General features: G+C 36.8%; 1 protein-coding gene across 2 annotated transcripts in view; it reads right to left on the bottom strand.

The window, feature by feature from the left end:
- Nucleotides 1–13,239, bottom strand: part of MCHR2 (melanin concentrating hormone receptor 2) — a 69,778-nt gene that overhangs the window by 25,776 nt on the left and 30,763 nt on the right. For both annotated transcript variants that reach the window (XM_032165070.1, XM_058430330.1), the window contains one exon: nt 5,737–5,944. In XM_032165070.1, the coding sequence (XP_032020961.1) occupies nt 5,737–5,918 (182 nt within the window). In that variant the 5' untranslated portion in view covers nt 5,919–5,944. The remainder of the gene's footprint in view (nt 1–5,736; nt 5,945–13,239) is intronic.

Raw genomic sequence — 13,239 nt, forward strand, 5'->3', positions numbered from 1 at the left:
TTATCTGGACATAAGTTACTAGGGCAATATGAATAACACATTATATTTATTATTGTCTTCTTTACTGAAAGCAACAGCATCGAAATTAAAAACAAATAGAAATTGTAAAATTTCTAACTATATAAATTATATCCCTTTTTAGGTCTAATTTATCTTCAGATTTCCCGTTGTCAGACTTCATGAAATTTGTATTTCTTATGATATAAACATTTAATATAAAATACAAAGACTTGTGATAATTTTGGCTAACATGTGCTCCATATGGTTAACGTGGTCATATCTAATGCTCATTAATTTGAGGAATGATAAAATAAATTATGGTATTCCACACTACCACACTCAATAGGATGTAGCTGTAGTCATAGTTTGAAAGAGTATTTAATCAGATGAGAAAATACTTATACTATTAAGTAAAAAGAAAAAAGGAAAGAATACTCATAATGTGTATAGCATGACTCTAAATTTATTTAAACATTTGTTAAAAAATTTGCAGGAACAATATGTCAAGTGATCACAGTGATCATCTATTTGGTAGTAGTATGACTGATTTTTTACTTTATTGTTTGCATTTTCTCACAATTTTTCAAAATTTCTATTAAAACCATGCTTACCTTTTGCAATCAGAAATAACAACATATGATATGGATTAAGTAAAACAAAACATAACACTACGCATGTAGGCTGCCGTGCTTGTCATTCGCCAGCCTGTCCTCAGTCCCCTTTGCCAATTGGCTTCTGATTAGGTTTGGCCAGTCAGAAGCACCAGTGGGAACTGGAGAGTAAGGAGGAGGGGAGAAGCCAGAATGTAGCCTTCACTCCATGGTCCAAGATACCAGTGGGGCTCCAGCTCCCACCAGGCAGCCCAGACTCCTGAGGGCTGAAAAACCTCTTTCTCCCTTTCTCCCTCCAGCTTGGGGCAGGGAGAGGAAAATGGTGTTGGGGTGAGGAATGGGACAGGGTGTAGAACTGGCTTCCTGCTCTTGTTAATCTCTGGGTTGCCTCACCATCCCATCTGGCATTTAACTCTAGTTGAATTAAATTGCTATCATGAGCCTATGCCAATGGATTAGTAGTCATTTCCTGAAGCACTGTGCTGAGAAGAATTCTGAGTCCTCACACAGGACAGACCTATACAGGACAGATGCTATATAGGACAGACCTGTGTGATTAGAGATGACTGCTAAGGGTGAGAGAGTTTACAGTAGAGTCCTATATTTGCCAACCCTTCCCTAGATACATAGAGTGATAGAGTGGAAAGATAACCTAACTGGGAATTTTATTTTCATTTCTATGCCCTCGCTCATTGTGCCCTTAGGCAAGCAACTCAACTTCCTTAGATTCCCTAGCCAGCTTTGCATATTGGCCAACTGGACCACAGCTCATCTGAACAGATGTTGTTGCATGGTACTCTGGCATCGAAAACATATCCGTGCAGTCAAGGGTATGGGTCAATTCCAACAAGAGTCTGTGTATGGCTGACACTTGGAATGGTAGAGGGCTGGGTCAGAGGGAGCTGTTAGTTATTATTTAATCTGGGTGGGGAAAAAGAGACCTGTGTTCTAAAACGTTTCCCATCCCTGTCAGCAGCTGGAATTCTACCATTAGACAGGATTCCTCTAGGTTAACACATTGTCCATCTCGTAACCTGTTTTTCACAAATTCATGACTTAGTGTGAATTAGTTGACCTGACAGGGAGATGAGGGCAGGAAGTGACAATATGGGAACTCTATTTTTGGAGGATAGGGCACCTTTTATACAGACTCTGCCCACTTGAAGGGAGTCTGTCAGTAAACAGAAGAAAGACGTGTTCAGAAGGTGGATGTGGGGGTCTGACAAAACAAAGTCGTCCCTTTATTGAAGTACAGGTGATTCCCACGGCCTGCTGTGCCTGTGGTGACTAGTTGAGTAACGGGGTTGAGTTCATCAATCTGTCTCCTGGGAATGCAAGAGGAAAATATTATAATAGGCTCAATTTTCTGCCTACATTTTCTAAACTGGCTTCCTTTGACCTGCTATAAATTTAATGTACAACAGACCAGTGATGATCTGGCCTCATTATTTTATAGTTACCCTCCTAATGCACAAGTTGCTTCTTGCTTTTTAAAAAAGGCACACAGAACATCTTATTCTTGAAGCTCCATCTTCCTTAAACATATTTATTTTATATATGTTTCTAGTCTTCATTTGGCAAAGTCAGAAATTAGTTCATTGCTTGCTTTCCAGCATCATTAATGATTTTATTGACTTTTAGTTCTATTGATGAACAATGTTTTTGATACAATTACTACTATAAAAGTCATTACATCTTGTTTAAATGTTATTTATTTCTCCTTATCATTACTGTAGTCTTAATATTTTATTTAATTCACCTGTCTGTTCATAACGTAACAAATAAAAGATCATGGCAAAGCATGATGAAAACATTAATACAAATTGCCTTAAAATATTTAGAGAGCAATTTGCAAAAAAGTTGATAAATTCCTAGCCAAATAAATAAAGACATGTAAGTTGCTTTCGAATGACTTTTGAAAGATTAATACATTTTTGGAGAGCAATTTGCAAGGAAAAGTGTTAAAATCTTAGCAAAAAATTAAAACTTGTTTTAATTAAAGGTTGTTCCCGATACTTTTTGAAAGATTAAAATATTTATTTTAAAAGCTCCATTAGCATTTCTTTATCTAATGTATATTTCACATTATGTATAAAATGAAAATATGAATAAGTGATAGATTTTTCACAATAATGCAAACAAATTGGTCCGTACAATGGCTCAGGTGTTTTTCTCCTCAGTTAAATGATGGTTGACTTTATGCTGAAAATCTGTTTCCATAAATTATAGCTCAGAATTGACTTTTAGAAGAGTTCACATTGCACATGTCTTCCTTTTTTTCAACTTTGTCTCTGTATAAATAGATGGGATTAAGCTGTTATCTATTGGTGTAAATTGAGGGGTCCAAGAAATTTCTCTGGCTCCAGACATCTCTTCAACAGCTTGTCACAAGAGGTGGAATCCCACACTGATGAGGTTTTGCATATAAAAGTTGCCTGTGAAAATGCAAACATTTCGGAAGGGCTAACACCTATTAAGGACTTGGTTTTTCAATGGTGGTACCAAGGCTTTTGAGTGTAGGACACACCATATGTATCTGTAGAAAAGCAGGGCAGAAATACTGGAGGCCATGAGGGAGAGATGGAAGGAGAACTGGGCAGGTCCAACAGGCAAACGGGAGTGAGCTAGAAACATTCTCAAGTCTCTAGCTATTAACTCTCTACTCAGCACTATTGCCTCTTTGAAGCACCCTTAGAATATTTGATTACTTCTATTTTCTTTCCTGTAACTTATCTGAGCCATCTTTCCCCCCCAGTGATTGTTTTTAAAGTCTTTCTTGTATTATTTTTCAAATTATTCCATGAGTTTAAATCTCATCTTCCCCACTAGAATATGAACTTTTTAGACAGATGCTGCTTTTTTTTTGTATTTTCATAAACCCTAGGGCAATGCAGGGCATGCAATATGTATTTACTAATATATATTGAATTGAATTTCTTCTAGCACTTAAAGAAAAGTTTAAAATGCTTGATATTCACAAATAGCTTTACAGGACACAATAAGGAATGCTTGAATTTATTAAGAGTAGAATCTCTATGTACTAAATAAATCTTCAGCTGTGACTGGTATAAAAAATACCATTGATCCTCTACTTCTAACTGCAGGGATAGCGAAACTGAAAGTTTGAGAGAGGGCTGGCTGGTGAGACGCCACCTGGGGAAGTGACAAGTTATAAGCCTTCTCAGGGGTGATAAGCACCATCCGCATGACCATCCTGAGGGCTCCTCTTGCTCTCAATTAAGCCTGTGAGGATTCTTTTATCTTTACGGCAAATCCAACAACTGTCTCTATAATTTTGATGACCTCTTTGTTTTCATTAGTTGTGGAGGAAATAGCCTTGAATTCAGAATAAATCTGAGTTCGATTGCCAGGATTGCTACTTACTAGCTCTGTGATGCTGGACCAGTTATTTACTCATCCGAGCCTCTTTTCTTAAATGGGTATAATAATAGTACTGCTGTGCTTTTTAAGTGTAATATGCTCCACAAAAGTTTGTTGCAGTTATGTGTTAATATGATGCTGAAAACACCTGTTAGGTAATACAGGTTGGGCATCCCTAACTTGAAAATCCAAAATCTGAAATGCTCCAAAATCTGAAACTTTTTGAGGAATAACATGATCCTACAAGTGGAACAGTCCACACCTGACCTCATGTGATGGGTTGCAGTCAAAATGCTGCTGTACAGCATATAGCGTCTCCAAGGGAAAAATGACCCTCCCAGCCCCCTTCAGCTGCTGTTGTTTCGCAGCTGGTGCAGGTGTTCTGGTGATGTTACTGGGCTGCTTAGTTCCCCTGAACACATTATTTTTCACTGTATTAGTGGTATTAATGGTCATATTTTTTATTGCTAAGTATTGTTGTGTGAATAAGTTTAAGAAAGTGATTGTTTATTGGTTGGATGTAAATATAGAGTCAGGAATGATGGTGATGCCAAACAACCACAGATGTCCACATGGGTGGCTAAGAGAGTGACGCCTTTACTTTCTGATGGTTTGATTTACAAAAACTTTGTCTCATGCATAAAATTATTCAAAATATTACATAAAATTACTTTCAGGCTATGTGTATAAGGTATAATCGAGACATAATGAATTTTGTATTTAGACTTGTTCCCTTCTGCAGGATATCTCATTATGCATATGCAAACAGTGCAAAATAAAAAAATGTATGAAATCTGAACCACTTCTGGTCACAAGCATTTTGGATAAGGGATACTAAACCTGCAGTCTAGAATATCTTTTATAACATATGAATATGGACAAACATTTTGAAAATGGCGATTTTAAGTATAATCAGAAACTAGGATGAAAAAGTTAACATCCTATAGTTATTAAAACTAGCAAAACTTACATGTGAAAATAATCAGGATAGCAAATATACCAAGTAGCTATAGGGCTTGTGTGCACTAATTCTGAATCCATTTTGTCAGGTCCCTAGAAAACAAATAATCAGTTCTTATTCTCCAAGTAAAGTTCTTATTCTGTCTCTCTACTTGAGAGGAGGAAATTACCTGAATTAGGTGGGAGATGTGGTGCCCAGGCAGGAGGTACTCGGAGGCAGATGTCTCTCAGTTTGGTCTATATAGGCTGGTCTACACGAATGGGAACAGCCCACTACCTATGATTTCCTGCATCTTCTGGTGATCAGATAAAGTTTCTCTTTTGTCCAAGTGAGTAAAAGAATCTCTTTCACCTGCCTAAACAGGTCAGCTTTTTAGGATAATTCTTATTGCTGGAAAATAAAATGTTGCATTGCAGTTTCAAATCTTACCCGGGCCCTACCCTTAGAGATTCTGAGTTAATGGGTCTGGGGTGAAACTGTATATCAAGAGTTTTTAAAGTTCCCCAGGTGATTCTAATATGCAGCTAAGACTGAGAGTCATTTCCCTAAAAACTCACTGACCCAGCAGTAAGCATTGGCCTAGGTCTTAGCATGTTGAGATTTGCAGCTGAGATGTTACCTAATGCATGAAGAAAATATCTGTAGAATCTTCATTAATTATCTTAAGCAAATATTTCCAAAGTTGCATTTCATTAAGCAAAATGCTACAGGTGAAAGGATTCATTTAGGGAGCTTCGACTGTAGTTTCCTAAAGTATGGAAGGAAAAAAAAAGGAGCCCTTACCTTGTTATAGTGAATACAATGAGGATGTTGCCAACCAGCCCTGTTGAACAGATAATCCCAATCATGGAAGGGAGGATGACTGTATCTACCACACTGGCAGTTTGGTAAGCAAACTCTTTATTCCAGGATTTGTTTAAAAGTTCGGCAGAGGTGTTCCAACAAGATGCGTGAAATGGATTCATTGTTCGTGGAATTCCAGGGATTAAAGCTGTGAAGTAATAGGAAGTGATTTATTTAGTGAACATTCCCTCAATAGAACTTCCTTTACCTAATTCAAATATTTTTGGAACCTCTTTTTTTAAAACCAAGATTCCATGGAACACAGGATTCCAGGGTGAGTATGATTGGTCCCTGTTCATAGTAATCTCACAGATTACCATAAGAGATAGGTAAACAGCAAGTTACAGAACAACATGAGAAGCACCATGATAATCTTTGTATCTTACCACATCTTACTGTACTATATGCTTTGAGCATAGGTGATATTTACCTAGTATATACTGGTCCTGGTTGTTTACAGATCACGTCTATTCTTATTGGCCTGCAGATCTGTTCATATTGGCTAGTATTCTTGTAACACTTACGTTGTTAAATATATCCTCTCTGTCTGCTATAAAATGCATGGGGTCTACTGAACTCGGATTGTTTAGAAATGGAATGGGTAAGACTTCCTGATGTGATTATGGGACTATCTTGAAGCATGAGGGAGCGTTAGCTCAGCAAAGTAGAGTTGTGGGAAGGGAAAAGTGTTGTAGCCAGCGGAGGCACCATGTGCAAAGAAGTATTCAAGGCCAAATGCTCACTGCCAAAAAATAAACAAGTAAATAAAGCCAAATAGAACTAGAAAATTATTTGCTTGATCAACTGTTTTGATAAAAGACATTTTAAAAATGTCATCTAAATCTGATATTTGGAAATGATAAATTGGATTACTCAGATTAATCTTCCTACTGAAAATAAAATATGCTGGACAAAATGTGTGTGTGTGTGTGTGTGTGTGTGTGTGTATTTATATTTATGTGTGTCTGTGTGTGTGTATCCAGCAACTTAAAAATATTCAAGGTCTGAAAAATCAGTGGGCCTTCCCTGGCTAGGTTTTGAATGAAATCTTGAAAAGTAAGTGGAATACTGAAGCACCAGTGCTATCTTGATTTAGAAGGCACTTATGGATGACATAAGATTTGAAGTCTGGTTCCATGTCTGGATGAAGTTCAGAGAAAAATCAGGGTCCAGGGCCTACTGAGGCTGGGGAATCTTACAAGAGATACCCTCCTCTGAGCTGGAGCCTCAGGGGCTTCATAGTTAAGTGTATTTTATCTAGTCAGATTAAGAAAATTCCCTCTATTCCCAGTTCATCAAGCATTTTTTATCATCAGTAGATTTTTAGTTTAATATTAAAGATGCTTTTTCCATCAATTGAGAGAGTGATGTGATTTAAAAAAAAAATTCTTCATTTTCATTTGGTTCTTTTTCATGTCTGTCATGTTACTTTGATAATTGAATCTCCCCTGAAGAAAACTTTAATCATGAAATGCTAAACATCTCCCTTTCAAAACTTGAATGTCCACTATCACAACTTTTCTTCAATGTTGAACTTTTCTAGTACAATGGGGGAAGAAAAAAATAGGATGTATGAGACTTGGAGAGCAAGAAAGTCTCAGAGTTGTTATTATGTAGCTATAAGAGAATTAAGTTTGCTGGATATAAAAACAAGCAAAAATTTAATTATATTTGCATATATTTTCTACGAACCATTAGAAAAAGAAAGTTTAAAAGAGTTAACATTTAATTGTTAAAAATATATATACCTAATGCTAAACCCAGCAAAAATTTGTAAGAACTCTACTGGAAAAATTATAACATTTAACTGATGTTAAAGAAAATTTGTAAATGGAGAAAAATACCAAGTTAATGAATTTGAAGACTCATTATTCTATAGATGCCAATTTTCCCCAGAGTGACTTATAGATTCAATGCAATTCCAATAAAATTCCAAGTTTTATTCTGTGAAAGATGATAACATACTACTTCTGAAATTTAAACATAAAAGGCTAAGAATAGTAAATAAACTCTTGAAAAAAGAGAATCAGATAGAAGGACTTAATTTAATTGATACTAAGACAAATTATAAAGATACAGTAATCTACACAGTGTGATATTTCAATAGGGATAGACAAATAGATCAAAGGAACATTAAAGAGAGCCCCCAAACAGACCCATACATATATATTACACTTGATACATGAAAAGATGTCACTTTAGAGAAGTGAGGAAAGAATGGACTCTTCCATAAATGGTGCTGGGACAATTGCCTATCTAAATGAAAAAAAACCCAATCTCACCTATATAAATATATATTATACATACACATATACATGAATTCATATATGCTTACATACATTTATATGCACATTGATTTAAAATCTATACATACACAAAAATAAACTCCATGTGGCTTAAAAACAAATGTAGAAGGCTTTTAGAAGTGAATATAGAGTATCTTTAGGTCCTTGGAGTAAAAAATTCCATAAACAAGACACAGAAAACACAGACGTTTAATAAAAACCAGAAAAATTTGATTACAATGAAAAAAATCTGTTCATTAAAAGACACCATTAAGATGGTAAAATAGGAAATCTCAGACCCTCTTTCTCCCATGGCAACACTGATTCAACAGCCATACATGGAACAATTCCCTTTGTGAGAAACCCAGAAACCAGTTAAGAAACTTTTGCATCCAAGGCAAATGGGGAGCCAGCTACATCAAAGCCAATAGAAGAACCTGTGGCACCCTCTTGCCACAGTCTCTCTGGCACAGTCCCACGTGATCGGGGGAAACTTCCAGTTCTGGCTTCTCCCTGGGGAGAGAGAGAAAACTGGAGCATATGTCCATTGTTCTGACTTTCAAGGGGCTTCCTTGGGGACAGGCTTTTGTCTCATCTATCTCAGTGTATTGCCAGGAAATGGCATATTCTGGATACCTGGGGGCTCCTTAGAACAAAAGAGTTGGGCAGTGTGCTGCTGCTCCAGAGGACCTGTGGTATAGCTGACAGACGTCAATGCTCCTTGGCAGTCTCTTCCTTAGGAGTAGTGAAGATTGGAGCATATATGCAGTGTTCTGGCTTTTGGGGGGTTTCCAGAGGGACTGGTTTCTACATAGCCCAAATTGGGGCACTGATGAGACCTCATGTACTCTGGATGCCTGGAAGGCCACTGGGAACAAAAAGAGTCAGGTGGCATGCTGCTATTTTGGAGAACCTGTGGTACAAAAGATAGATACCAATGGAGAAAGAAATTATGAGTTCCAGGAAAAAAGAAACTGGTAAATCTCTCTAAGTAGGAACCTAGACACACATGTCCAGAGGAGACATGTCCACAGAAAATGTTTGAGATGTCCCCTGAATCTGTAGCTATGCTGCTTGGTGAAGATGTTTCCCTGTCTGGAGCCAGTCTACAAAGACAGGGAGAGGTAGCTATATTGTTAAAATGTGTAGATACCAATGCAAAGTTACAAGGAACACAAAGAAGCAGAGAAAAATTGCCCAATCAAATAAGCCAAGTAAATTTTCAGAAATTGATACTAAAGAAACAGTTAGATACTAATTACCTGACAAATAATTCAAAATAACCACCATAAAGGCGATTGATAAACTCATTAAAACAATACAGGAACAAAATGAGAGTTTCAGCAAAGGGATATAAAATATAAAAAAGAACCAAACAGATTTTGGAGCTGAGAAATGCAACAATTGAAATGAAAAATTCACTATAAAGTTTCAATAGCAGACTTGATCAAGCAACAGAGAGAATCAGAAAATTTGAAATTTTCTGATTTCAAATATAAACTAGGCAGAGGAGCAAAAATAAACAATAATAATAATGATAATAATAATAAAGGGTAAAAAAAGCCTAAAAGACTATTGGACACCATTGAAAAGATCCATATACATGTTATGGGCATCTCAGAAAAAGAAGAGAAAGAAAGGGACAGAAAGCTTATTTAGAGAAATAATGGCTGAAATCTTCCTAAATCTGGGAAGGAAAATGAACATCCAGATTCAAGAAGACCACCCTACCTCAAATAGGCTACATCAAAAGAAGTCCACAAAGACAAGAGAAAATTTTGAGAGCAGCAAGAGAAAAGTGATTCAAGAGACTTCCAATACATCTGTTAGTGGATTTCTTAGCAGAAACCTTGCAAGCCAGGAGAGAGTGAGATGATATAGTTAAAGTGCTGAAAGAAAAAAAAAAAAAAAACTGGCAACCAAGAATACTATCTCCAGCAAAAATATTCTTTGAAAATTAAAGAGAGATAAAGACTTTCTCAGATAACAAAAGCTCTTCAAAGAGAACTACAAACCACTGCTCAATGAAATAAAAGAGGACACAAACAAATGGAAGAATAGTCCATGCTCATTGATAGGAAGAATCAATATGGTGAAAATGGCCATACTGCCCAAGGTAATTTATAGATTCAATGCCATCCCCATCAAGCTACCAATGACTTTCTTCACAGAATTGGAAAAAACTACTTTAAAGTTCATATGGAACCAAAAAAGAGCCCGCATCGCCAGGTCAATCTAAGCCAAAAGAACAAAGCTGGAGGCATCACGCTACCTGGCTTCAAACTATACTACAAGGCTACAGTAACCAAAACAGCATGGTACTGGTGCCAAAACAGACCAACGGAACAGAACAGAGCCCTCAGAAATAATGCTGCATACCTACAACTATCTGATCTTTGACAAACCTGACAAAAACAAGCAATAGAAAAAGGATTCCCTATTTAATAAATGGTGCTGGGAAAACTGGCTAGCCATATGTAGAAAGCTGAAACTGGATCCCTTCCTTACACCTTTTACAAAAATTAATTCAAGACAGATTAAAGACTTAAATGTTAGACTTCAAACCATAAAAACCCTAGAAGAAAACCTAGGCACTACCATTCAGGACATAGGCATGGGTAAGGACTTCATGTCTAAAACACCAAAGGCAATGGCAACAAAAGCCAAAATTGACAAATGGGATCTAATTAAGCTAAAGAGCTTCCACACAGCAAAAGAGACTACCATCAGAATGAGCAGGCAACCTAGAGAATGGGAGAAAATTTTTGCAACCTACTCATCTGACAAAGGGCTAATATCCAGAATCTACAATGAACTCAAACAAATAACAACCCCATCAAAAAGTGGGCGAAGGACATGAACAGACATATCTCAAAAGAAGACATTTATGCAGCCAAAAAACACATGAAAAAATGCTCGTCATCACTGGCCATCAGAGAAATGCAAATCAAAACCACAATGAGATACCATCTCACACCAGTTAGAATGGCGGTCATTAAAAAGTCAGGAAATAACAGGTGCTGGAGAGGATGTGGCGAAATAGGAACACTTTTACACTGTTGGTGGGACTGTAAACTAGTTCAACCATTGTGAAAGTTCGTGTGGCGATTCCTCAGCAATCTAGAACTAGAAATACCATTTGACCCAGCCATCCCATTACTGGGTATATACCCAAAGGATTATAAATCATGCTGCTATAAAGACACATGCACACGTATGTTTATTGCAGCACTATTCACAAAAGCAAAGACTTGGAACTAACCCAAATGTCCAACAAGGATAGACTGGATTAAGAAAATGTGGCACATATACACCATGGAATACTATGCAGCCATAAAAAATGATGAGTTCATGTCCTTTGTAGGGACATGGATGAAACTGGAAACCACCATTCTCAGCAAACTATCACAAGGACAAAAAACCAAACACCGCATGTTCTCACTTATAGGTGGGAATTGAACAATGAGAACACATGGACACAAGAAGGGGAACATCACACACTGGAGACTGTTGTGGGGTGGGGGAAGTGGGGAGGGATAGCATTAGGAGATATACCTAATGCTAAATGACGAGTTACTGGGTGCAGCACACCAACATGGCACATGTATATATATGTAAAAAACCTGCACGTTGTGCACATGTACCCTAAAACTTAAAGTGTAATAATAATAAAATAAAATAGAAATAATAGAAAAGGCACTGTGTTTAATTTAGGGTCTTCTGATCAGCAGCTTGAATAAATGTTAACCTTTAAAAAGAAAAAAAAAAAGAAATGTGGCACATATACACCATGGAATACTATGCAGTTATAAAAAAGGATAGGTTCATGTCCTTTGCAGGGACATGGATGAAGCTGGAAACCATCATTCTCAGCAAACTATCACAAGGATAGAAAACCAAACACTGCATGTTCTCACTGATAGATGGGAGGTGAACAATGAGATCACATAGACACAGGGTGGGGGACATCACATACCAGGGCCTGTTGGGCGATGGGGGGCTGGGGGAGGGATAGCATTAGGATAAATACCTAATGTAAATGTCAAGTTGATGGGTGCAGCAAACCAACATGGCACATGTATACCTATGTAACAAACCTGCATGTTGTGCACATGTACCCTAGAACTTAAAGTATAATAATAAAAAAAAGAATATGAAAATCATGTCAAGTATCTTTTCCAACCACAATGGAATGAAATCTGTGACAGCAAAACTGCACAAATTTATTTTTCCTTCTTCACAATTTCACAGAAAGACTTTTTCTAATGGTATATCATATCGAACTCAGCATATGATTTTTAAAGTTTCTTTATTAAGTAAAAATCTTTTTACCTTTTCACTTAAAGCACTTTATAGCTTTGCTTTGGCATGCCAAATTGCCAGCATTACTAGTCTTGTGCTTTGGGTCTGTTATTAAGTAAAATAAGGGTTACTTGAATACAAGCACTGCTATACTGTGACAGTCAGTCTGATAACTGAGACAGCTACTAAGTGACTAGCAGGCAGGTAGCATATGCAGCGAGGATATGGTAGATAAAAGGATTAATCATGTCTTGGGAGAAATGAAGTTAGATAGCATGAGATTTCACCATGTTCCAGTAATGGTGCACAATTTAAAACTTATAAATTGTTTATTTTGGAAATTTCTATTTACTAGTTTCTAACTGTGGTTGTTCACAGGTAACTAAAATCTTGAAAAGTGAAACCACAGATAAGGAAGGACTAGTGTATTGTCAACTGATCTTCAACAAGGGTGCCAAAGTATACAACTGGGGAGAGGATAGACTTTTCAACAAATGATGTTGAAAAATCTGGATATCCACATGCAAAGGAATGAAATTGGGCGCTTATCTTTCACTACACACAAAAATTAACTCAAAATAGGTTAAAGACTTAAATGTATGATCAGAAATGGTAAAACTCCTAGAAGAAAACATAGGGGAAATCTTCATGACATTGGTTTTGACGGTGATTTCTTGGATATGATATCAAAAACACAGGTAACAAAAGCAAAAATAGACAATGAGTCTACATTGAACTAAAAAGCTTCTGAACAGCAAAGGAAACAACAGAGTCTAAATACATCCTACAAACTGGGAGAAAAATTTGCAAACCACCATTCTGATAAATGGTTAATACCCAAAATATAGAAGGAACT

The sequence above is a fragment of the Hylobates moloch genome, unplaced genomic scaffold (assembly GCF_009828535.3).
Source record: "Hylobates moloch isolate HMO894 unplaced genomic scaffold, HMol_V3 SCAFFOLD_2, whole genome shotgun sequence".
Taxonomy (NCBI): domain Eukaryota; kingdom Metazoa; phylum Chordata; class Mammalia; order Primates; family Hylobatidae; genus Hylobates; species Hylobates moloch.